We start from the raw sequence: 25,397 nt of genomic DNA, 5'->3' as shown, positions 1-25,397 counted from the left end.
CCTTCTCCCTAGTTTCGTTCACTCTGCGTTGGGGCGTTTCAATGTTCTACGAGGGGGCGCCCTGGCGAAGCTCGGAGTTCTGTTTGCCGCTGGTCCGGGCCCGGATGCCCAGGGCGGGAACGCGGTGTCCGGAGCAGCCGTTCCCGGTTTGACCCCGGGGCGCGGCGCGTCCCGGTCCTCTCCACCGCTGCGTGCCAGGGCATCCTGTGCCGCCCAGGTCCGCGCGGTGCTCCGTCGTCCGGGGGCGGGTAGAGCAGCAAAGAGAAAGCCCCGCCCCGCGGCGGCAGCAACGGCGAGGCTGGGCGGTGCCTGGCGCCCTCACGTCCCTTCCCTGCCTCTCCTCCTCCCCCCACCACCCCCCCACCCCCCCTGTCGGCGCAGCGCTGTGGTGAAGCCGCATTGTTTGTGCCGAGGGGGGAGGGGAGTTTCTCAGCCCCGGGAGCCGAGCGCCCAGCCCGCAGCCGGACGGCGACCTGCGACGCGCCTCACGAATGCGCCGCGCCCGGCTGCAGCAGCAGCCCCGGACCCAACGTCGGGTCGCCGTCGCCAGCAGCGCGGCCTGCTCAGCGACTGCTAGCCCGCCTGCGGCTGCTGGACGCGGGGCCAGGCGGCAGCAGCGGCGGCACCTCCGCCATTAAACCGGCCGCAGCGTCGGCCGCACAGGCGGAACGGGAGGTCTGTCAGCCGCGCTTCGGCGGCTCCCCCAGTGTGAGTGAAACCAGGCGGGCGGTATGGGGCGGCGGGTGGGCTGCTGGGCCGGGAGCCGGTGGATTCCGCCGCGGCGAGTTCCACCGCAGCGAAACTGGAGATCGGCAGGGGGAAGGGCGAGACGAGCTGGGCACAGCAGCGGGGCAGGGCACAGGAGAGAAAGGCGGCCGGGAGCGAGGCTGGGCGGGCGGGAATGCCGTGCGGGGGGGAAGCCGAGCGCAGCGGTCTGGGGGAGGGCGCCGCTCGAGCTGTTTTGTCAGCCGCCATATTTGTGGGCCGAGTATTTTCGCGGAGGGGAGGGAGGTGACTGTTGGGAAGGGCTGGAGATGATGGGCCTAGGCAGGAACCATCCTCCCGGGGGCCGGGAGGGGGGAATGCTGTGGCCAGGCAGGAACCATCGCCGCGAAGGGGTGTGCACACGCTGGAGGCTCCCTGGGCGTGGGCAGGAAGTGTTCGCGCAGAACCGGCGAGGGCGGGCGCGTGGGCGGGCCCTGCGCGCAGGGCGATGGTGCCGGCGAAGGGGCGGCGAGAACCGTGCCGGTAACCGGGACAACTGCGTGATTCCGGGGGCCTGGGGGAGGGGACGATCTGCCGGCGGCATTGGCGGTCTTCCGCCGGCTCGAGGGGAGCAGCTCCGGCGATCTCACGTCGCTTAGGGGTCTCTGGGCTTCGTGAACCCTGTTTCTTGGCATTCGCCTCAGGGGATTGCTCCTTCTCCGTAGCATAAGTTGTAGGTGGTGTCTGCCCCATATGCTTGTAAGCACTGTTTGCTTACCCTCCCTCATTGTCCAGGACTAAAAAGCATTCCTGTGTCTTTCTTTAATGGTGTGTATGAAAGTGTCCATTGAGAATGGAATTCCCTTTTCCATTGAGCAGGGGATCCAGGGACTACAGGCAGTTTATTTGAAGAGGAGAAAGGTAACTAGGACAGAAATTGTAAAAGGAACTAGTAATAAAAAAATACGCGTTCTCGTACTTTTCCTATTGATTTTAGCTATCCTGCACCTTGATGTAACTTTTTGCTTCATACTGTGCATGCCACCCAAACAGTTGCCTTCATGAACTGTTGTTGTTCTTAGCTTGGTGTAATTCCAAGAGAGGAAAGCTATCCACAGCTTTCCTGGTTTATTTCCTGCAGTCTTTGAGTTCGAGTTGTTGTAAGAGGCAGAAAAGTGCTAACAATATTGTATTAAAATAATTTAACTTTGCTGTTAGTGTAGTGTCTTTGTTGATGCTGAATGGACACTGTCTTAGTTTACTCTCTTTCAGACTGTCGATCTACAGAATGCCGAGGGGAGAGAAAAAGATACCTGATACCTAGGAAAAGCAAACTAATTGCCAGTCATGAATTTGCTATGCAGAAATCTGGTCTTCTGCTGGAATGTTTATAGGACATTTGCAAACAGAAGAATTTCTGGAGAAACAAAACGAACCACTGCTTTGAATTCCAGGGCATTTGTGTTATTCACACACGAAGTTTCTATCAAATTTGGCCAGAGTACTTGTAGTTCAATTGGGTGTTCATTGCATCGTATTTGCAGGGTGTCCACTCTGTGTTTAACTGTGACAGTGCTTTGTCACCTAGTTGAGCTGTATTTACAATTGGGTATTACAGGGAAGATGCTTAAGTGTTGACTGAATTGTTTTTTATTGTTCCTGTTTGTAGAATTTATTTGACTTTTACAATACTAGTCTTAAATCTTAAAGCAAAAATACTTGTGCTTTTGAAATTTTTTTACTGTTCCTATTGCCTGCTTGCAGCCATGCTTAAGAATCTTGGGAACAGAGGGGAATGGAGAGCTTGGAAACCTAGCATTAATGTATTTTTTCTGTGCTACTGGGTTAAATTAGATAGTGAAGCGTGGACCAGTGGCACTTTTTAAAAAATTATTTCTGAAGGCTGCCTCTATTTTGTTCAGAACTGTCACTGTCCTCACTATGAACAGATATGCAACCAGCAAGGATACAGAAAGTGACATTAAAAAATGTAATTCAGACTTCTACATCTAGACAGAAATAAGTGCAATTATATGCTATAAACATAATGTAAATTATTTGTCTTGATGACTAATTAATGACAGAAAGAAAAAATCATTGAAGTAACCATCCTGATCTGTGCATTTACACATCTGTGTGTTTTATCTGAAGAATCCCACGTGTTTTGTTCACAATCATAAACAGAAATCAGAATCATTGTGTTATCTTTGGCCTTTGAATTATGAGATCTATTGGGAAACTGGGAACTAACTTCTAGTTTCAGTTAATTATCAATATGCCTTTGTTTCTGGGTGTTGGACCTTCTTAACTGTCAACAGTTAAGAAGTTGGTATGGTTAAATCCTATCATTTTTTATAGAATTAAGTTATTACATATTTCTTCCAAGCTCGTTTGAAGAGGTGAAGCCTTTTTTATTTATCTGTTGTTTATACAGAGCAGATCAGAGGTCTGTCACAATTAGCTCTGACTGTTGCGTGGTTTTGTGCTCGTGCTTGTGCTATAAAAAGTAATAGGAGTTAAGAATTATTTGTGTAAAAGTCAGATCTATGAGCAGCACAGTTCTCACATGAATAATAAAACCAGCTTAGATTGGGAAAACAAAGTCGGTTTGTGAAAGCAGACAGATCAGACCTTCTCAAGAACTAGTTTTAATGCTAGCTGCTTCAATTATTTAGTCTTCCTGTAAAAGGAGTTCCTTTAGTACTTTGAAGGTGCCTTTAGAGATTGGCATCCTAGACTAAGCAAAAGGCAAGCTACATGGAGTAGTTTGTGTAATTGTTCAAATCCTTGCTGTTTTCTTCCTGAAATAGATATATTAGCCTTCTAACAATCATTGCGTTTTGATCTCTCTATTTCTCTGCTGTTCTGGCACTACATGCTAACACTAGTGGCGTTATTTTAACTATTACATGACACTGACTTGAAGTGCGGAATTGAAGTGGTGAGTCGCTAATAATACTTTAAGCCAGTGATTAAAGATAAGGAGTTTATTTTGTTGCTGAGGTTAAATTTATTAATGACTTGTTAAGAAGAAGGAAGGAGGGGAACTTTTCAAATTTACCTTATCAGTTGTTTTTATAGTATTTTCAGACCTCATGGGGGAGGAGGGAGAGGGGGAAACCCAAACAAAAACCCAACAATAACACACCAACATTATTAAAATATTAACAAATGTAAGTATGGAAGCTTTCAATCAGAAATTTTGTAATCAAAATGCACACCTGTCCTCTGGTGGGGAAAAAGAAGGTCTGTCTTTTTGTGTGGTGTCTGGAATGATCTTTTTCCGTTATTTTTTCTGGTAAAGAACTTGAAATTAGATTTAAAGATGGGGAGATTTTTGTCTAATCTTGTTGCTCTAAGAAAAACTCTAGAAGAATCAGTTGAGGGAGAAGGGTGTGTCTACATGCGTGCTTACATGCAGGGAACGTGTTTTTGCTCAAAGTCAAATGTTTTTTACAGGTGATACATTTCCTAACTGCAGTTAATAATGTACCATATCGGGCACTTTAAGTTCAGTTGTGGTTTTGTCATTTTGTAAAAAATAATAGACTCATTAAGAACTGAGAAGGGAAAAGTAAAAAAAAAATAAAGGGCTGTCAAACCACATATTTGCCAAGTTTATAACTAAACATGTTTTTCCAGCTTTAAGTATAGCTATAGTAATTGAGTTGTTAACATGACTGTCAAATTGCACTGGAAAAAATTGCTGGGAAAACTTCTTGTCCTTTCACAATTAGTTAATTCTTCAAGGGGAGATCTGTAGAAAGTAAATCATTGCTGTTGAAAATAATTTCAAACTGCGTACAACATTAAGGTATTGGAAAATGGTGTATTAGAGGTTTATACAATGTAACAAGTACAACTTTTCAGTGGCACTTCTGAATTTTTTTTTTCTCATGTGGAGGTCTTGCCAATAGCTCTTCTTTAGGATCTTTATATCGAGGATTTCGTATAGCTGTACATAGAGAAGCCGTTATCTAGGAGATCTAGTTATCATTAGGTTGAATTTATTCAGAATGGTGTGAGCAGTCCTATTAAGTCAGGCTTTTTTTTTAATGGAGTAAATATATTGAGGGCTATAGAACTTAAGGTTTGGGGTTTTTTTCTTGCTGTAATAAACCTAATATTTAAAAATAAAAGTTTTGGATGCATAATATTAATTATTGCTCTAATTTTAGGTAAACATTACCAAATGAGGAGAAAAGGAAGATGTCATCGAGTATCGGCAGCAAGGCATTCTTCTTCACCATGCAGTATTAAACACTCCCCCACACGAGAAACATTGACATATGCTCAAGCTCAAAGAATGGTTGAAATAGAAATTGAAGGTCGTCTGCATAGGATCAGTATCTTTGATCCTTTAGAGATTATATTAGAAGATGATCTTACAGCCCAGGAAATGAGTGAATGCAACAGCAATAAGGAGAATAGTGAAAGACCACCAGTTTGTCTGAGAAGCAAACGGCATAAAAATAACAAAGTGAAAAAGAAAAATGAAGCTCTTCCGAGCTCACATGGTATACCTGCTACAACAACTCCTCTTCCAGAACCAAAAGTACGGATTGTTGAATACAGTCCCCCTTCAGCTCCTCGGAGACCCCCAGTTTATTACAAGTTCATTGAGAAGTCAGCAGAAGAACTTGATAATGAAGTTGAGTATGACATGGATGAAGAAGATTATGCGTGGTTAGAAATAATAAATGAGAAGCGGAAAAGTGATGGAGTGTCAGTTGTTTCACAAAATATGTTTGAATTCCTTATGGACAGGTTTGAAAAAGAGTCTTATTGTGAGAACCAAAAACAGGGTGATCATCAGTCTTTAATTGATGAAGATGCGGTGTGTTGTATATGCATGGATGGTGAATGTCAGAACAGCAATGTAATTCTATTTTGTGATATGTGTAATTTAGCAGTACATCAGGAATGCTATGGGGTGCCATATATACCTGAGGGCCAGTGGCTCTGCAGACACTGTCTGCAGTCCCGTTCTCGGCCTGTAGACTGTGTGCTGTGCCCAAACAAGGGAGGTGCCTTTAAAAAGACTGATGATGATCGTTGGGGACACGTTGTGTGTGCTTTGTGGATTCCAGAAGTTGGATTTGCCAATACAGTTTTTATTGAGCCAATTGATGGCGTGAGGAACATTCCCCCAGCCAGATGGAAGTTAACATGCTACCTCTGTAAACAGAAAGGTGTTGGTGCCTGCATCCAGTGCCACAAAGCAAACTGCTATACTGCATTCCATGTGACATGTGCTCAAAAGGCTGGTCTATATATGAAAATGGAACCTGTGAAAGAACTAACTGGCAGTGGGACGACGTTCTCTGTAAAAAAGACTGCCTATTGTGATGTACATACTCCACCAGGTTGCACACGGAGACCTCTAAATATTTATGGAGAAACTGAAATCAAAAACGGTGTTTGTAGAAAGGAGGGATCACTCAGAACTGCTAGGTCAACATCAAAAGTCAGAAAAAAGACAAAAAAAGCCAAGAAAACAGTGGTTGAACCCTGTACAGTTATGCCAACAGTATCTGCTCCTTATATACCCCCCCAGAGGTAAGCAAACCATCCAAGTGAGAGAATCCTTTATTATCTGGTCATTTTAAACTAATACTTTTAGATACTGGCTTGAAGTTTTTGTGCATTTCTTACATGCTTTCCTTAAGGCCGTACTTGGAGGATTAAGGGAAATTACATACATTGTAATTTTGTGAAGTTGCATTAAAAATACAGCAACTTCTCCAGAGAAATTGTAAGTTGTCAGGTAGTCTGCCTTGTCAGAATTGTTTTTTTTTGTCAGATCAAATGATGTTTTGTGTTTGGTTGTTGTCATTCACTGTGCTTTTGAGAATTAAATACTGAATTCAGAGTAGCATATGTAGTTGACCCTCATACTAAAAAAGCCCTAGGGTTTACTGTACTCATTATTTGGGAATCTGAACTTGTTTTCCTAATATTAAGAGCCCAAAAATGAAAATTACATTTGGATAAGTAAGACTTGAATCTTGTTTACTTCCCCTAAATGAAGCTTGTATTGTAAGACCACTGTAAGTAGTTAAAAAAACCCACAAAGAAGTATTTTCCTTATGGGGCAGAGTAACTTTTCATGAAGTTTTTCCTAAATTGAACTATTGGGACTAAAAGCAAGTCTATATGGAGTACTTGTTTGTTTGTTTGTTTTTCTAGTGTTTACAACATCACTAAGTTTGTTTACTCCCTGAATTAAATTCTTGCTGATTTCAGAAGAGTAGTTTAGAAAGTTTATCAAAAGAGGCACTACTTTCATGTACAGGTTCATTGTTTGTATTTGACAAGACTCTTGAGTACTCAGGCAGTGATGGCTCTTAAAAATAATACAGATAAGCCATGCATTTTTTAAAGCTGACTCCTAAGTCTCAGTGGACAGTAAAAGCTGGTTAAATTAATCTAAATAAATACACATTTTATTAATATAAGCTTTGTTAATGTAAGTACATGTTTTGTTAATATAATAGCTTTGTTAATATAAGTAGCTACTTACTGATTAACTTTGACAGAAAGCCTATAGCTCCTGTGTGGTGTTGACAAACCTCAGATAGCAGATCAGATTTGCTTGGCAAAATGGTGCTTTAGTAAGGTACTGCAGAAAAACTTAAGTTGACAGTATATGACTATTACTTAAACAGGTACTGTTGTCAGGGAGGGGGGAGTTTCTATGAAAGAATCTAGCTTTGTCACCACTGGTTGGTGGTACAGTATGTTTTTCTTTTGTTTTATTAAAGACTAAGTAATGAAGAACATGAACTGAAGGAGAGTTGAGGATTAGAATGTATGTTCTCAGCTGTACCTCTGGCAATTCTTTCTGTTGGTAACTTTCACAGAAGCCAGGCCCTAAAAGAATATTATAGTCAAATTTTTAACTTTTTTTAAGAGTCATTACATGCAGGAACAAAAATGTAAAGACATATGTCAGAAATGTAAAACTTGGACACAATTTAAAACTATTTTAAAGTTGAACTTTATTATCAGTGGCTTGTCTTCATCTGAGATTCTTGCTTAAGTACTCTTTCTTACATCAGTGTGCTTAGTCCTAGAAAAATAGCCCTGAATTAAAAGCAAAACATAAATGGACATACTAAAAGTAAGAGTGGCAGACTCAAATATCAGTTGCCTAGTTTTCTTTGGCTTTTTTATTTTGCTTTAGAAAAACTCTTGCATGAGTTAAATACATACCCATAAACTAGTAACAGTGTGGATCATTTTGTGGCAGTCTTAATTTAAATGATCTCTATTCTGTTTTTAATGCACTTGTTTTTCCTTGGAGCTGAAACATTATTTGCCTTTTCAGAGATCTTGAGGAAGAGCAATTAAGCTATATTTAAGTTATCAGAGAAGAAACATGCACTCAGTGTTTCAGCATTGTTTGAACTGTTTAAAAGTTGTTTCCCTACCTGGATAGTGAACATATATAAAAGAAATGGGTATGTTAATAGTGTCGTTTGTGATAATTCTTTTTTTGAAACACCTGTCTTAACCTTCAGGATATGCTAAAAAGACTGGTGTAGAACAACACACTTCATCATTTCTATACAGCTTCTGTAGCTCATGAATGTCTGTATCAGCTTATCTCTAGGTCAGGTTTCTATACTGCTGTCTTGAGTGATTTTAAGAGCTGTACATTTTTCAGTTACCAGAATTTCTTACACAGATGCCATACCACAAGCTTTTTGCTGTTAAATTACATAGTGACATTCTGTAAGTCATTTGTAATCGAATTATATGGCTTCTCAAACTATAGTCTCTGAACTACTGTTTTAAGGGTGTAGCATCAGAAGCGTTTAACCATTGATAATAGAAGATGACTGGTTGCATTCCCCACCTCTTCCCTTTTGGCTTTTCATTTTAGAAAGTCTGTACTTAAGAGTCCACTTTCTAAGGTGCAGTAGGTCATATCAGAATCTCGTGACTTCAGTGCTGTCTGTGCTGACTTCCAGTAACTTGCTTAGCACTTGGAATGATCTATGGGACCACCAGGGAGCCTCTTATGCATTTGATTTGCATCAGGCCTTCTGGCTACAAAACTGTATTACTTTACTAGGGAAATTCTAGGAAATTCTATTCAATTTTTCTTGAAATAGAAAACTGTTGAAGATTTTTGCTGATGATGTACTTTTTTTGCTTGTCTGAAAAGACAGAAATGAGTTTAGTATAAAAGTTGTATGTTTCAGGAAAGTGCTGGAACAGCTATGTTGGGGAGGGGGAAGGTCACTCAAACTGTACCTCTACATGGAAGGAGAGACAGACAGTACCAGCACCTATTGGGCAAACGCTCATCAGAAAAGTGGCCTGCTGCCACTGGCTAGTTTGTCTGAAGACAGTGGCAGATTTCAAGTGTCCATACTCCACTGATGATGTGTGGTGGTTGAATTTGGCATAGTAGATAAATTATTTTTGTTTTCCTAATAAAATACTTTTATACTTTTTCTTATATTTATTTAGATTGCAGCTCCAGAATTTCCAGGTTAGGAATTCATGACTTTTAGGGCTGACTTGACAATCTAAATCAAGCTTCTTGTCCATGTCAATTGTCTGTTACTGTCTCTATGCTCCATTTCCTTTTTTTTTTCCCCCTGTTGGTGCTCATTCCTGTCCTTTATAACAGCTGCCACATCCAGCGAGTAGGATGGATGCACAAAGAAGAAATGTTGCAGTGTGAGCTGTGAGAACTGATTTCTGATCTTTCTGAGTGCTCAATTCTTTAGTACAAATAAATTCTTTTGATGTGTGCTGAAAGAGGCATTTAAAATGTATTTGTTTGATGAAAGCAAAGCCAGTGTCCATATTCATGTTCTCTAAAAATTTTGTGAAACTAGGATATTGTGGCTATAAACTTTGGGGAAATTGCATGGGATATAAAATATTTAATCTTTAATGTTTTCAAAATTACAGAGATGTAATATACTTTATTAAAATGCCATTCCTGCAAATATTGCTATATTAAGTGGCCAAAGATATTTTAAAATATAGAAATACTTGTTTTCTTTTTTCATTTTGGTTTCTTCATGGTGTATTTGTATTGTCTGAAATTAAGAAAGCACTTGAAATGTAGTACTTTCACAGAGAGCAAAAAACAAGCAAAAAAAACTTTTTTTTCCCTGTCATCAGTTTGTTTTTCATGTACAAAGCAAAGAAGCTTAAAATAGGAATTAATATGTTAGGTATTTCTGTAAGGTACATAATTAGTGTTCTGTCTGTCCTCTAAGGATTCAGTCCACAATGATTATACATGTGATAATGCAGTTATGAAAATCAAAATTAATGTATTTATTTTTCAGTACTTCCAAGTTTCATCAGTTACATGAACTTTATTTTTTCTTCTTTTTTTATTTTTGGAGGAAATTAGAAGGTGCTGCTGTAAACCCCCATGTTTTTCAGAAACTATTGTCTGAAGAACTGTCTCCTGACAGTTTTTTATTCAAGGGCCAATTTACAGAGTGCACAAAAATTAGTGGGTAAATACTGAGATTTCTTTTATTGCAGATAAGGAAACTTTGATTAGGACTTTATATTTTGCTGATGTTAATTTGGCCTTTTGAGATTAGATTTCAAAATTGTATATGGCAATGTTGCAAGTACTACAGAGAAGAGAAGCACAGAAAAACATTTTTAATAATTTCAAGGAAAAATTATGACTTGGTATTATGTAGTAGGAAGTGTCATAAGTAAATCTATGCATGTGATTTTTCTGAGAAGACTAATGAGGTCTTCCAGTGTGACAGAGTGTTCGGGGATTTTGTTGTTGTTTGGTTTTGGTATTTGAGGGGGGTATTTTTCTGTTGGGTGGGGGGTATTTTTGTTTGTTTCTTCCTTATCCATAGGTTTGGAAGATCATTAGCTTACTTTGTTCCTAGTCATAAGAATTTACCTATTAAACTAAGAGAGAGCTGAATGAAATCACGTAGCATTTCCTTGATTTCTAAGTCCTACTTTCTTGTCCAAGAAAAATTTTACAAGCTGTTCGCTCAAGGAGAAAAATGATTTCACAGTCATGTGAAATTAGAAAAAGTACTTTCTATGTGTTTTATGTAGCTAAAATTTTAAAACATGCAGACAAAAAGAAATAATAGTGAAGGTGATTAAACCACTATTTTAGATGAGTGAGGGAAGTTACTTGGCAGCAGGACATTGCCATTTCTTCAGATTGTCAGTACAAAATCTGGAAAGGAGTCATCATTAGGGAAGTGTGCATTCATTACATGGGCATTCTGCAGGCCTGCATTGCACAGATGATGTTCTGTTGGGCACAGCTGACTTTTGCTAGTTACAAAAGAAACTTTACCCTTTTCAAAAGGAGGTAAAGACATGCAAACAGACTCCCAATTTTTACACAGTTATTCATATACCTGTGTTGTCTTCAAAGTGGGTAAAATTTTGTTTATTTAAACAATCATATACCATGTTGAATTCTTTTACTGAGGGAGAGGGTTACAATACAGACACAGCAACAAAACTGTCTCCACTGTTCTCAAAAAAGAAAAAAGGTATATTGGAAGGTGACTTTTCAAACCCTGTTTGATAAGCAACTGTTGCCAAAGGTTCTCTGTGGGAAGAATAGGGTTTCATCTGTCCAGGCGCAGGCTTTTCTCATATTCGAAAGCTGAAGCTTTTGGATAAGTAGCTAGGAGGAATAGCTGGCAAGGCTCCAGAGTTCATTCTAGTTACCGTAATAGGCACTTCCATAACTTTTTATTCTGTTTGGTTTTGTTTATTTTTTTTCCCAGTTCTCCTCCAGTAAGTAATTTGAGTTAGTGTAACTGACCATAGGAAATTTTTGTGTTTCCTGCTTCCTTTGACTGTTTTGTGGAAATTTCCTGACCAAGGCTTGAAAATTCAAATGCTCTTACTTTGTTATAGTTCCTTGTATTTAGAATTTGTATGTTTTGTTTTGACAGGAAAGTAGAACGTCATTTGACTGTTTATGGATATTAACATATCCATATCCTGAGAAACTGGTATTTTAGTGATACTAAATAAAACTTTAGAGGATATAATTATATTTTTCTAGTCTTTTGCATGTACCTTTAATACAGCTGTGCTGGGTAAAGGAAGATGCAAAATAACAAATTGATGAGACTGGAATCTCAGGACAAATGTAGAAACTAAAATACAAGGTTTAGTTCATGTCTTTTTTTGGGGGGGGATATGTCATCTTACTTAATCTTACCAATTTTCATATTAAATTCCTTCTGTGTCTAAGTTGCTGTATTAATACTAGCAAAATCACATACTCGTTTAAGGAAATTTTTTTCTATATATTTAAAAAACTTGGGAATGGAGAAATGCTATAGAAGTCTTTATATATTGTAATACCAAAATGGTATCAGTGGCGTTAAAAAGCATGTATGGTGTGTGGAGTGGTTAGTGATGATTAATAGAAAAGTAACTGATTATCTCTCACTGGTTACTGATGTTAAATTGCTATGTATACTATTCTGCATCTAAAACATGAGGAAACACAGAACTGAGTTACCCTTAGCTTTCTCTGAATGCTTTGACTGGTGTTTTATGAGTATCACTCTTTGCAGGATAGATTACCCCTCATGTGTCTCCGTGTGAGGAGAGCGTTAGTGTAGAGCAAATGATAAATTAGTTTCTCACCGAAACTGTTGTATAATACATTTAAATTAAATCGTCTTTCTTGCCCTTTCAAAACAAACCAGTTTTCTCATCCTTGTATAGCTTTTGTAAATGCAGTATATTTTTAATACCCTGGTTTACACTTCTTCGTCCTGAGCAATTGTTTCAGGCTGGGGACTGTAGGTGCTGTTCAGTTGAAAAGGGAAAAAAGGAATTTTTACTTTAAGAGAAGTAGGGAGTTGTACAATGCTTCTGTATCAGGTTTGTAGTGCATGTCACAATGTTTTACAGTTGGATACAAGTAGGGCTGGGGATGGGAAGTAGTAATGACTTTCTCAGTTGCATGTGGCACAAATAAAACAGCTTTGAAAAACGTTTTGACGTTTGTGTAGTACTGGAATGTAAACCCCCCCCCCCCCCCCCAAAAAAAAAAAAAAAGCAAAACAAACAAACAATTTGACTGATGGTGCTGGACGTAAGGAAGAAGTTCTTCACCATGAGAGTGGTGAGACCCTGGAATGGGTAGCCCAGGGAGGTGGTTGAGGCCCCATCCCTGGAAGTGTTTAAGGTCAGGCTGGATGAGGCTCTAGCCAGCGTGATCTAGTGTGAGGTGTCCCTGCCTATGGCAGGGGAGTTGGAATTAGATGATCCTTGTGGTCCCTTCCAACCCTGACTGATTCTATGATTCTGTGATTCTAAACATCAAAAGGCTGTAGTGGTCATCACCTTGAAACTTAATGCTTCTTTTATGGCACCAGTTACATAACAGCAGCTTCTGGGAACACAGCAACTCTTGAAAGAATTTTTGAGCTTTTCTTTCTAGGTGCTTTATTTGAAATAACCGATAAGTTGAGTGGGGGGAAGGCACACTGTAAGCCTCACAACTGTTCATGAGGCCTCAAAACAGTGCTTTCAACTGCAGAAGTTACAGTGCAAGAACTCTTCTGCTTTGCATTTATTTTATTGTTTAAATGTTTTGAGAGAAAAGTGTTTAGGATTTAACATGGTCCATTTCAGGATACTCTTTATAAATTTTGTCTTAACAAATTCTGTTCCATGTGAAACTTGAACAGCGAGAACATTGCTAGTCTCCCAGCTTTATTTTCTCTAGTCACTATTGTTGTGGCTATTATTTCTTTGACATGTCTGAAGTCAGTTGTGACAGGGGAGACTAATTCTGGTAGTATCTTCCAGATGTGTGTTCTTACATGCTCTTCTTTGTGAGCTGTCTTCTCATTGCAGTGAGATTGGTCTATTTTATGTTTTTTTAAGAGTAAACTCAACTTCGGCTAGTACACTTATGTTTAACATGCATTCTAAATACCTGGTTTCCTTATTTTTTTCTCACAGTACTTACTGTGCTTGACTTGCCATTCGAAATAAAACACTACAGAAAACTCTTCTTCCCTGGGTTTTTTTCTGCTTGGAGAAAGTTCTAGAGTGGACACATACTTCAGCAAGAAAATTCTTTTACTCTTTAGTGATTTGTGTAGTTTGAAGAAGTGGGCTAATTTCTGTAAGCCTTATTTTTTGTTATTATTACTATTTTCAATAGTTGTTTGGGTTTTTTTAAATACATCTGTGTTGGAGAAAAAAACGAAATGCATTCTGCAGCATCTAATTTAAGACCCCACAGAATTTCAGAATTCCAATTTGAAAATTTAGTTTCAACATGTAGAAACTTAGTTCAATCTAAGGTATCAGACATAAACCCAGTTCTCTCAACCTTTCCTTGTATGGCAGGTTTCCCAGTTTTTGATTATCTTAGCCCTTCTCTGTACCCTGTCCAGCTTGTCCACATCTTTTTGTATAGCAGTGACGAAGACTGAACACAATATTCCAGCTGTGGCCTGACAAGCACAGAGTTGGATAATGACTTTATCTCTGCTGCTGGTGACTTTGTTGATGCAACCCAGCACCCTGTTAGCTTTCTTTACTGCAGCAATAAAATGTTGGTTCATGTAGAGCTTTCTGTCAATCAGGACCAGCAGGTCCCTTTCTACAGAGCTGCTCCTCAGCTGGGTAGATCCCAGACTATGTTGTACTCTTGGATTTTGTTTTCCCAGGTGCAAGACCTTAACAGTTGGCCTTGTTGAACTTTTGTAAAGTTTTTGTTAGCCCACTTTTCCAGACTATTTAGGTCTTCTGCAGCATGACTCTTCCAAAGGGTCCACTTTTCCAGTCAGTTTGGTATTTACAGACTTCACCAGGGTACTCTTGATCCCATCATCCAGGTTGGTTATGAAGGTACTCAACAGCCTGGGTTGTTTTTTGGAGGGAAGGCAGAGAGGATTAAATTCCTAGCCCTTGTTAGGTAGCTTCTGAACTCAAATTTATCTGTTCATTTATATTTTGAAAGAATTTATATTTTGGAGAATATCTTCTGTGAACATCTTTCCTAGGCTTAATCTAGCACTTTATTATTGTAATTATCTATGAATAGAAGAGTTTGTTATGTGAATGGGCAAATGTACTTAATTAAAAATGCTTGCTTAGTCTTGCCACATCTGATGGGCATAAAGCCAAGACACCTTTTTTTCATAAGTTACGATTCTCTGATCTTTTCAAGTAGATACGTATTTGGTTGTGCATTTTTGATTCGGTTCAGTACGTTTTGCTGTTTCCAAGAGAGGTTTCCAAGAGAGGTTAAATAAGTTGATTTTGATTGTGTTCTGTAATTGTAATTCTGTTGTGTTTTAAGTTTAGTATGGTCACATCAAGGTCTGTTCTGCATTGACTAAGTAGTCGTGGAACCTCCCTCAGCAATTCGGTTGAAGACTTGCAAAGCAATCCTAAATCCATTTGCAGACTTTCTCAGCTTTAAGTTAAGCTAAAATTTTTCAAGTATGTCTAACTGGCTTAGTTATTAATTGAAAAACAATGTCACTGAAGAATTGAAGGGCACAGTGGCACTGTATATGGAAGAAAACCCGTGATGACTGAAAACTGGCAGCTAACCATAGCTACAGCTAGCATAGCACTGAGTAAACCTATTGCCCGTTACCTTATGTACAGCCCAGAGAAAACAACCAGAGATAGGTGACCTTTGGTGAATTCATGGTAGACTTGTATATCTGTCTGAAAAATACCACTGAAGTTTCCCAGCTATTCTTAAAAATCATTTAAGCCAAGATTTACTTAATGGCTTTACATTTTGTTAAGGTATTTCACTGCTTTTCTTCCAGTGCTTACCTGACAAGCTGCTTTATTCATGAAATTAAAAAGCAGCAAAATACTAATATGTGTGCATGTTTGGGATTTATATTTAAATGGGTTGTGGTAGTGCTTTATGAATCAGACACTTATGGAATTTTAATTTTGCCTATTTTGGTATTACATCTTATTAGAGAATGTCTGGTAAGCCTGCTACTATCCATTGTAGAATTTTGCAATGGATAGTAATATACCAAGTGAAGAATTAACATATTTCTATTCACTGATACTATCGTTTCTGTAACTATTTTACATCTAGCTTAGGGAAACCCTTTTCTTTCTTTCAAACTCACCCATGCCCCCAAACAAATGAACCGTCACCCTAAAATACAAGTGTTTCGTGCTTTGGGCTGTCTTGTGTTAATTTTGCAATGGCTGCATGATGTGACAAATATCATGCAGAACTAAAGCATTTTCATTGTACAAGCATTAACTTTTAATTGTTTTTCCCGTGATTTTGAGATGGTGTAGGTACACAGTTGAAGATCAGTTTCAGATAAACTTTGTTTTTAATTTAATATTTGAGAGGTTAGTGCTGTGTGTGAAGCAAGGACGTTTTAATGTCATTATGTAAAAAATAGGAGTCAAGGTTGTTGCATGTGATGTTCATGTAGCACTTTCCCAGAGTATTTGTAAATAGAGTATATGTAAACAGTATTTGCATCCGTATTTTAAAAAAAGGTTTGGAGAAAATACTGCTTATATCATCAAGATATTTTGCTTAACTGTTTGTATTATCTTTTCTTGCATCTTCTCTATGATGACATTTCTGTTGTATATGTGCGGTAAAATCATATGTCCTTCTGTTTTACATTTTTTTTGTTTGCTTTATTTCCCAAAAATTTAATATTGGTAGATGAATAATACAGGCTTTTTGTCGTATATTGGGTAAAAAATTTGAGTATACATTGTCTTTAAACTGCTAATTCTCTGTGGAGATGGCCACAAACCATCTGAAACCTTTCACAGGGATTTAGAACTTTATTTCTGATTTTACTTTCAATAGGAAAATTATATAAAAGTATATAAAACTTTATTCTCTGCTCAGTTCCGGGGTTGCTCTTGAGATTATTTCAATGAAAAAAAATACAACCTTTAGCTTTATAAAGTACCTTAATAGATTTGGTAGAAACTACAGTATCAAGCAGATAAATTTGATTGTAATGTACTACTCAGTAATAATTGAAAAGGGTCGTCACTGAAAGAAAACAGTAATATGGTGTTCACTGCTGTTAGATTATACATTCATCCGTGTGTGTGTATATATAAATATACACTCATGCACATATATATAAGTTCACCTTCCATAATGTTTTATGCTCTGCTATGAAAAATACAATATCAGTTTTTCCATATTTTAGATTAAATAAGATTATGAATCAGGTGGCCATTCAGCGGAAGAAGCAGTTTGTTGAACGAGTGCACAGTTACTGGTTGCTTAAAAGGCTGTCTAGGAATGGTGTTCCTCTGTTGAGAAGGCTGCAGTCCAGTTTACAGTCACAAAGAAACACACAACAGGTATGTGACACACTTTTTACTTATAAGAAAAAAAATCAGAAAAATCTCGATTTTATAGGGTAAAAAATTAACCAGGTGAAATACTATAAAGTCAAGTCTTTCTCTTATTCAGGACTGAATAAATTCTCTACTTTATTCTTAGGTAATATGACCAATATTGGAAATAGAGCATTATCTGATCCTCATAATTTTTGAATACAAGAAAAAAAGATTGCAGGCTTTTATTTTGTTTTGCTTAAACGTTTCACAAAAATACTGTCACCAAAACTATACTAATAGCACTGTTCATTGACTAGTATTGTGGTTTTCTGGAGCTCCTTCCTCAATTTGCTAGTGAGTTAGATTTTTTTGTTTGGTTTTGATTTTGTTCATCATAAGTTTCAAAGCAAATGTCATCTGTGCCAATTAAAACTGAGCAAAAACTGAGAAAAAACAGTTTTGAAATTCGGATCCTTGTTACCCCTCTTGTTTGGAAATAAGAAAGAGCAAATTGTTGGTGAAGTTCAAAGACCTGTTTCAACTTCTAGTTTCACTTTTGCCAAGACTTTTGTAGACAAGCAGATATTTATGCTGACATTGGGTTCAAGTAAAGCTCATCCTAGCCAAGGTACATCTAGATTGGCTAAAGCTGTTTGCATTTACAAGAATTACTGAAAAGCAGTCACTCCAAATGTGTATCAGAATTTGAAAGTAGTATTGTTCTGCTTCCCATTTTTGTAAATGAACAGCTCACCAGTGACATGAGATGTTTTGGCAGTCTTTTGTTTTGGTTGCAAGTCATTGGGTAGCTTCGAGAATAATTAAAACATCCTTTCTCAGTTATGTGTGTATATATATATCTCCATGTGTGCAAGCCTTGAAATTGAAGCATGTTGATTTGGAAATTATTACTGCATTGATCCTGTAAATTAGCCTTTAGATCCAAAGAATGCATTTTATAATTACTTACTTACATTAAAAAAAAAAATCTAATTAATAATTTCAGTGGTGCCCAGTGACAGGAACAGAGGCAGTGGGCACAAAATGAAAATCAGGAGGGTCCCTCTGGACATCAGGAAACACCTTCCCCCCTATATTTTTTTGTTCTGACTATACCTCATGCTGCCTTTCTAATACAATTATGGCACACTCTTTGCCTTACCTCAGAGCTGAGATGTTAATATCCCTTTTAGATGGAATTTAGGTGAATTCCTTTTAAGTAAAATGTACTTTGAGTATAAATTGGTCACTTCTTTATCTTTTTCTCATTGCTTCTCTACTACTCAATTTTAATACTGGGATTTGTGTTGTAATTTGCCCTAAAATGTTTTGTGTTCTATTTTCAACCTTTTGATTAATGTTTTAATTCTGTATGAGAAGTTTCAATTCTGATGAGTGGTGCCTGGCAATTACCTAATAACGGCTGAAAATACATTATTCAGGTAGTGGAACTTTGTGGTTTTTTTAAAGTAAGTGTGTATGATTCCTTAAAAAATGCGTGGCAGTATAGAGCTACACTAAAATTAGTGTCTGAAAAATATTCTTAGTAGTTGGGAAGTACTTTTCCTATTCAGATGACATGGTAAGACTGTAACATTTCTAACTATTTAAAGAGTAACTCCCAAATAAAACTATTCTTTTAACTGACGTTTGATGATAGTAAAGTAAGCCTTAAATAGGTTCTGTGTAAAATTCCTTTGCCTGTTTGCACTCCTGTACAAACACTATATCTTTTCTTTTCTTGTTTCAGAGCTGTGCACTATTTCTAAGTAAGAAAATAATGAAAATATTTTCTGAATTAATTGGTTTATTAAAAAAGTGGGACACTTCTGAGATTTTTATTCTTAAATACTTGCAATTGAAATTAACTTTGTCTTTTAAAAAGAAAAAGCAAGTTTCAAGTAAAGTTGAGTATTAATGACTCTGTTGATGAAAAATGTGTAGGTAGTGCTTTTCAATGTGTAGTAAGTGTCCTATGTATGACTGTCTTATCCATAGCTATCTTCAGTATATATTTAAAATAGCTATGAAAGTAGTCATAACTGCAAAGCATTCAATACATTAGTTATCTTCATTACTCCAGGTATAAGCCGAACCATAATGAAGACGAATAAACAGCTGTTACACAGCTGTTGTAAGAATGCTTCAACATTTTTGAAGTATAGATGATTGTTTTGTTCATTTCAGTGTAGATGAAAAAATTCCTTTTGCCTTATTTTATGTGAGAGGTCAAAATGTCAAGAAACCTAAATAGGATTTCAGTCAAAGGAACATTGACAAAGATGTAATGCAGATTAAGAGGAGATTTTGTTGTTGTTATCAAAACTGAAAGGAAATGCTAAGATGAGGAACCAAAACCGTGAAAGTGGTTTCAAGATGCCTCGTGGAAGGTGGGTTTGATCCCTCTAATGTTTGTTTACTAGAACGAATTTGACAGGAAGTGAAGAATTACTAATTTAGAATTACTTTCTAACTAACGTGTTTCAGAGCTCAGTTTTGATGGGCTTTTCCTCAGCATCTGCAAGAGCAAGGAACCCTCTAAAAGAATGGTTTATACTGTCACTTCTCTCACCACCTAGAAATTCAGGAAGGGTACTGGAAATACTCTAATAGATTTACATCCCCATTTAAAAAAAAAAATTCTGTGCTTAAAAATGTCTGAATAAAAATAATGTGTGACATTTGTTTGCTGCTGTAGTGAGGAGAAACAAAGTAGAAGGTGCTGGTGACCAAGGTCGTATCTGCTCTGAAGACTTCAGTAAGAACACAAATTGCAACCACTAAATGGTTTTGATTGATTGGCATACAAGTGCCAGCAGAGGGTCTTAATAAAACCAATTGTATTGATCAAGATCCAGTTTTGTTACTGTAATTCTGGGTTTTTTTGGCTCATATTAAGCTATAATTTCTGTAGGTAACTATAACTGTTAGGCTGTCCCCATATGTGTACATGTAACATAAGGAGTGATCTGTTGGTACACTGAACATATTCCTGCTGGTATGCAGACAGGTAATATACACATAATTGGAGCTGAAAACCAGATCTCATTTGATGCATGTTCTGTATATAGACTTAGAAGTGTTTTCCCTCAGCATTAATAACTGTGTCAGTTTGGGCTTTTGTAGGTAATATTTGGTGTTCAGCAACAACTAAGCCCATCAGAAAATACCAGAGAGTTTCTTTTTGAATTTTTCTCCTGTTGTCATCCAGAAAAAAATAACACGCTTTGTTACAGAAAGAAAGGTTTGGAAGAAGAACTCTACTAAGAAGTTAATAGAAACTTCTGTCAGAAAGCATTTGAAAACTAAAAAGGAACTCTTTTTTTTTTTTTTTGTAATCCAAGTTTATCCTAGCTGGATTGGAAACCAGTGCATCATGCTCTTTTCAGCTTTCCTACATCTTCTAATCTAATTAAGATATATGTTGTACGTCAGATAATAAAAACACTGGAGTAAAGTGGGTTTTCTTTCCTATGGTCACTGTGTCTGCCACTATTGCTTTGCATAGAAGGGTCAAAAAGATGGAGGCTTGCTTTTAATCCCCTAAATAGAGTGACATTCAAGAAGGGGAATATATGTGCACACAAAAAAACCCCAATCAAACAAGATGCTCTTGATACTTTGAGTCATATCTGCAGATTTTACACCTGTATGTTTTATGGAATGAATTTGATCAAATGACTGATTAAACTAATAATATTTTTTTAAAAAACAACACCAAAAAAAGGGACAATGTAAAAAAAAAAACAACCAAACAAAACCCATAAAGTGCTACTGCACCTTCAGATTTAGCCAAATTTTTAAGTCTATAATGAAATACCCCAAGACCTGGTGTAACAAAAATAATCTTTTTCCTTTTGTCTTGCTGTATTTCAGTTTTCCTGACTTACCCTAAAACTAGTACAGTTTTGATGAGTCAGGTAGGCTCAATTCCCCAGTTGCATGAACTATACAGTTACACAGGGCAAAAGGGCAGATTCTGAATGGCTGCAAGTAAAGGGAAGACAAACCTTCCACTTTTGGCAATAGCTGAAAACCAGTACAACTATGAAAAAAATTGTACAATTATGTCAGTTAATGGTAAATTTACTGTTCCACATAGGCGAACAGTACTTGAAGATGGAAGTGATACAGAACAGAATTAGTGGCAGTGTAGGCTTTTTAATTCGGTGAGTCAGAATTTTAAGGAATTGGAAATGTGCATATTAGTATTTGTTTAGTAAAAATTTGCTTTGAACTATTCTGACTCAGCAGTTAAATTATGTATCTAACGCATGACTTCTTAAAAGAAATAACTAAGTTATAGTCATTAAAAAGGAAACTAGAAGTTTCTAGTTAGAATTTTTGGTCTTCTTGTTTGCTTTGATTTGCGAGTTGAGGGAAGTTGTTGGTTCTTCAGGATTTTTGTTTCTTTGTGTTTTGATTGAGTTTTTCTGTTTGTTGGGGATTTTTTGTGTTTTTTGGTTTTTTTTAAAGAGGAGCAAACTTATTTCCAGATTGCTATATTGTAATACCGATACAGTTAATAGCTAAAGATTTTCACCTTTAATGAAGTCAAAGATTTTAATAAAACTAGCTACCACAGATGCTTGCCTTTACTTTTACAAAGTGCATAAAGCAATAAGATGCAGATCATAGAATCAGCATTCATGAATCTACTTGCCTTTTTTAACTGCCAGTTTTTGCAATTGTATTTTTAGAACCTTCTATCTGAAAAATTGCAGAAGCTTGCTTTTAGAGAACCTATATTTCTAAACTATCCTTCTGTTAAGGAGATTTTTACTTTGAATGTGACAACTTGTGATGTTGGTTATTGCTCATTTGCTTAGACAATTTTCGTTATTTCTCAGTCTTCTGTTTTTCACAACTTAAGGAATTTATTGTTTGGTTTATTTTGAAAAAAACACAAAACAAACAAAAAGCATCACACAGTTACTTAAGTCTATACTGCATTATGTTAGTTACAGGGAAGCAGGAAAAGCTTTGAATCTCTGCTCTCCCCAATATCAACCTTTTCTTTATAAAAAGTAGTTAGAAGGAAAGACTGTATCCTGTATGTACAAATAAGTTAAATAGTGTGTTTAAATACTACTTCCTCCTAAAATATGTGTGAATAAAATTCTTTCACCCATTCACTGAAAGGTTATACTAATGCATTACCCATTTGCAGTACCATTTGAAGTTACTGTAGTATTTAATAAAAACTGCTTTTCGTTTTCTGTCCTCAGAAGTCATGATGATTTTGTTCTGTTACAAGAGTGTCTTATGCTGCTGGGTGTGGTGAGGGAGATAGACAGTGTTGAGCACACCCAGATTGTGTTTGTACCAGGCTTGAGTTTCTGAAGAAGCTGATGATCTTCCCTTGGTTTAGATTTGGATGTGAAAATACCCTATCTTATTTTACAGTTTGCTATACTGTTGAGTTGTTGTTTGCTATCTTGCTTTTTCTGCTGTAAATAGTCTTCACCATAGGATTGCTTTACGGTTCATAGATTTTTGTTTTCAGCTAGATGACTGAGAAACTATAGATTATGTCCTGACCAGATGTTTTCTTATAAGCTTCATAAGGTATGAAGCTTATGACTAAGTGCTGTAAATGTAAGACAGTGAATATGTTCTATATATAGAAAAAGGAGCTTATAGAAGGAGGTTAGCATTTTTCATTTCATGAAAACCTTTCAATTATTTTTTTAGAGAGAAGATGATGAAGAAATGCAAGCCTTAAAAGAAAAGTTGAAGTACTGGCAAAGGCTGCGTCACGATCTGGAAAGAGCACGTTTGTTGATTGAACTTATACGTAAGCGTGAAAAATTAAAAAGAGAACAGGTAAACGGAATATTTGGGGAAGCCTTTCTGAAGGAAAGCTTTTGCAGTAGAAAGACTGCTGTGTTTGTCATTTAACCTTTGCACATATGCAAAATGTTTAAAGTATACAAATTACCACAAAATCATAGAACGGCTTGAGTTGGAAGAACCTTTAATGGTCATTTAGCCCAACACCACTGCAGTAGGTAGAGACATCTTCAACTAGATCAGATTGCTCAGAGCCTCATTCAACCTGATCTTGACTGCTTCCAGGCATAAGGCTTTTCCTACCTCTCTGGGCAACTTGTTCCTGTGTTTCACCACCCTCATCGTAAAAAATTTTTGTCCTTGTCTAAATCTAAATTTTGTCCTTTTGCAGCAGTCCTTGCTAAAGTCTGTCCCCATCTTTGCTACAAGCCTCTCTTAAACACTGAAAGGCCACAGTAAGGTCTCCCTGGAGCCTTGTCTTCTCCAGGCTGAAAATGCCCAGCTCTTTGCTTTTCCTCATAGGAGGGTGTTCTAGCTCTCATTGTGGCCCTCCTCTGGACCTGTTCCAGCAGGTTCATGTCTTTCCTGCACTGAGGACTCCCCAGAACAAGACAGTACTCCAGGTGGATTTTCCCTAGAGTGGAGTTGAGAGACAGAATCGCTTCCCTTGACGTGGACATGCTTCTTTTGACAGTTGGCATTGTGGGCTGCAAGCATGCATTACTGGCTCATGTCAAGCTTTTCATTCACTGGTACCACCATGTCCTTTTCTGCCAGGCTGCTCTTAATCAATCCTTTCATCTCTCAGCCTGTATTGAAGCTGGCATTGCCCTGATCCAGATGCAGGACCTTGCACCTGATCTTGTTTAACCATGTGAACTTCACATGGCCCTGCTTCTCCAGCTTGTCCAAGTCCCTCAGGTGTGTTACCCCCACTACTCAGCTTGATGCTGTCTGCAGATTTGCTGAATGTGCACTCAATCACATCGTCCTCTCAATTTTAAAGAAATGTATGTTTTTGGAAACTGAGTCAAAGTCCTTACAGATGTACAAATAGATGACATTCATCGACCTTCCTGTGTCTACTGATGTAGTCATTCTATTGGAGAGAGCCACTAGATTGGTCAGGCAGAACTTGCCTTTAGTAAAACCATGCTTGCTGTGTTGAATTGCCCTTTGGTCTTCCATGTGCCTCATCAGATCTTCTAGGAGGATTGCCCCATGATCTTCCCAGGCATAGAGGTAAGGCTGACAAGTCAGTAGTTCTTGAGTTTCTATCCTTTTTTGAAATGGGTATAACGGTTTCCTTCTTCCAGACGCCAGGGATTTCACTTGACTGACATGACTTTTCAAATATCATGGAGAGTGGCTTGGCAACTATATCAGCCAATTCCCTCAAGACTCTGGGAAGTCTCGCAGACAGTATGTTCAGGTTCCTCGGGTGGTCACAAACCTTGTCTTCCCTTACTGTGGGAGGGACTTTGCTCTTCCAAGGCCAAGGCAGGCCTTGAGATCCACATGTGAGAGGTGTGGGAAGAAAGGTTACTAGTGAAGACTGAGGCAAAGAACTTGAGTATCTTCAGCCTTTTACTCATCAATTTTTACCAGTTTGCCATTTTTTCTGACTTTACCCCTTGCCTGACTAATTTTCCTCAGGATTCTGAATTCCACCAGTGTGTGATCACTGCAGCCCGGGCTGCTTTTAGTCTTGACATCACCAAATGTCAATTGAGCAGTCGTCACTTGCACTGGTGACCATCAGGTCCAGTATCGCATCTCTTCTGGTAGAGCTGTCTGTTACCTGGTTTAAGTTACCCTCTACATTCCAGGAGTCGTCTGGTTTGTGTGTAGCTTGCTGTGCTAGTTTTTCAGCAGTTATCGAAATAATTGAAGTCCTCTAGCAGAATGAGAGTTTGCAAGCGTGAAGCCTACTGTAGCTGGAGTAAGATGGCTTCTTCGGTAGGCTCTGCTTGATTGGGCATCCTATAGTACATACCAGCCATGAGATCTGCTTTATTGTCTTGGGCTCTGATTCTTAACTATAAGCTCTCAACCTGCTTGTGGCTATTCTTCAGGGACAGCTCTTCACAGTCTGTCCATTTCTTGATGTAGAGAGTAATGTTTCCAGCCCTCCATCCTCACCTGTCCTTTCTGACCAACCTGTATCCATTAATAACCACACTCTAGTCAGGGATTTTTTCCTAGCAACATGGTGGCCTCCAGCTCCTTCCTCTTTGTTGCCTACACTGCATGTTTTGGTGTAGGGAGGTTCTTTAACAAGCCAAAGAAAATTAGTTTTGAAGAACTGTATAAAATTTGATCTCTGGGTTTTCTCAGTACATGTGCCTGCACTGGCTAGTACTTTTATTCTTCTGTCACCACAAAAAAAAGAAAAAAAAAACCCTGCATCTACGTCCTGTGGCATTCTAGAATTAATATTGCTGGGAGAAGAGACTTGAGGAAGTGATCATTCAGAAAGAGAACTTTTCATATGAAAACTGAAAGCAAAATGTTTACACTTATGAGTCTTTAATTGTCCTCATTTATAAAAACGCCACCCCATTTTTATT

General features: G+C 38.1%; 1 protein-coding gene across 1 annotated transcript in view; it reads left to right on the top strand.

Moving 5' to 3' along the window:
• The first annotated feature begins 676 nt into the window (after positions 1-676).
• BRD1 (bromodomain containing 1) overlaps positions 677-25,397 on the top strand; it is a 56,379-nt gene continuing 31,658 nt past the window's right edge. The window contains exons 1-4 of the mRNA XM_054399934.1: positions 677-708; positions 4,884-6,264; positions 16,899-17,055; positions 22,729-22,860. Of these exons, the coding sequence (XP_054255909.1) occupies positions 4,898-6,264; positions 16,899-17,055; positions 22,729-22,860 (1,656 nt within the window). The 5' untranslated portion in view covers positions 677-708; positions 4,884-4,897. The remainder of the gene's footprint in view (positions 709-4,883; positions 6,265-16,898; positions 17,056-22,728; positions 22,861-25,397) is intronic.

The sequence above is a fragment of the Indicator indicator genome, chromosome 3 (assembly GCF_027791375.1).
Source record: "Indicator indicator isolate 239-I01 chromosome 3, UM_Iind_1.1, whole genome shotgun sequence".
Lineage (NCBI taxonomy): Eukaryota > Metazoa > Chordata > Aves > Piciformes > Indicatoridae > Indicator > Indicator indicator.
Note: the sequence above shows the minus strand (reverse complement) of the source record. Positions and strands in the feature narration are given on the sequence as shown.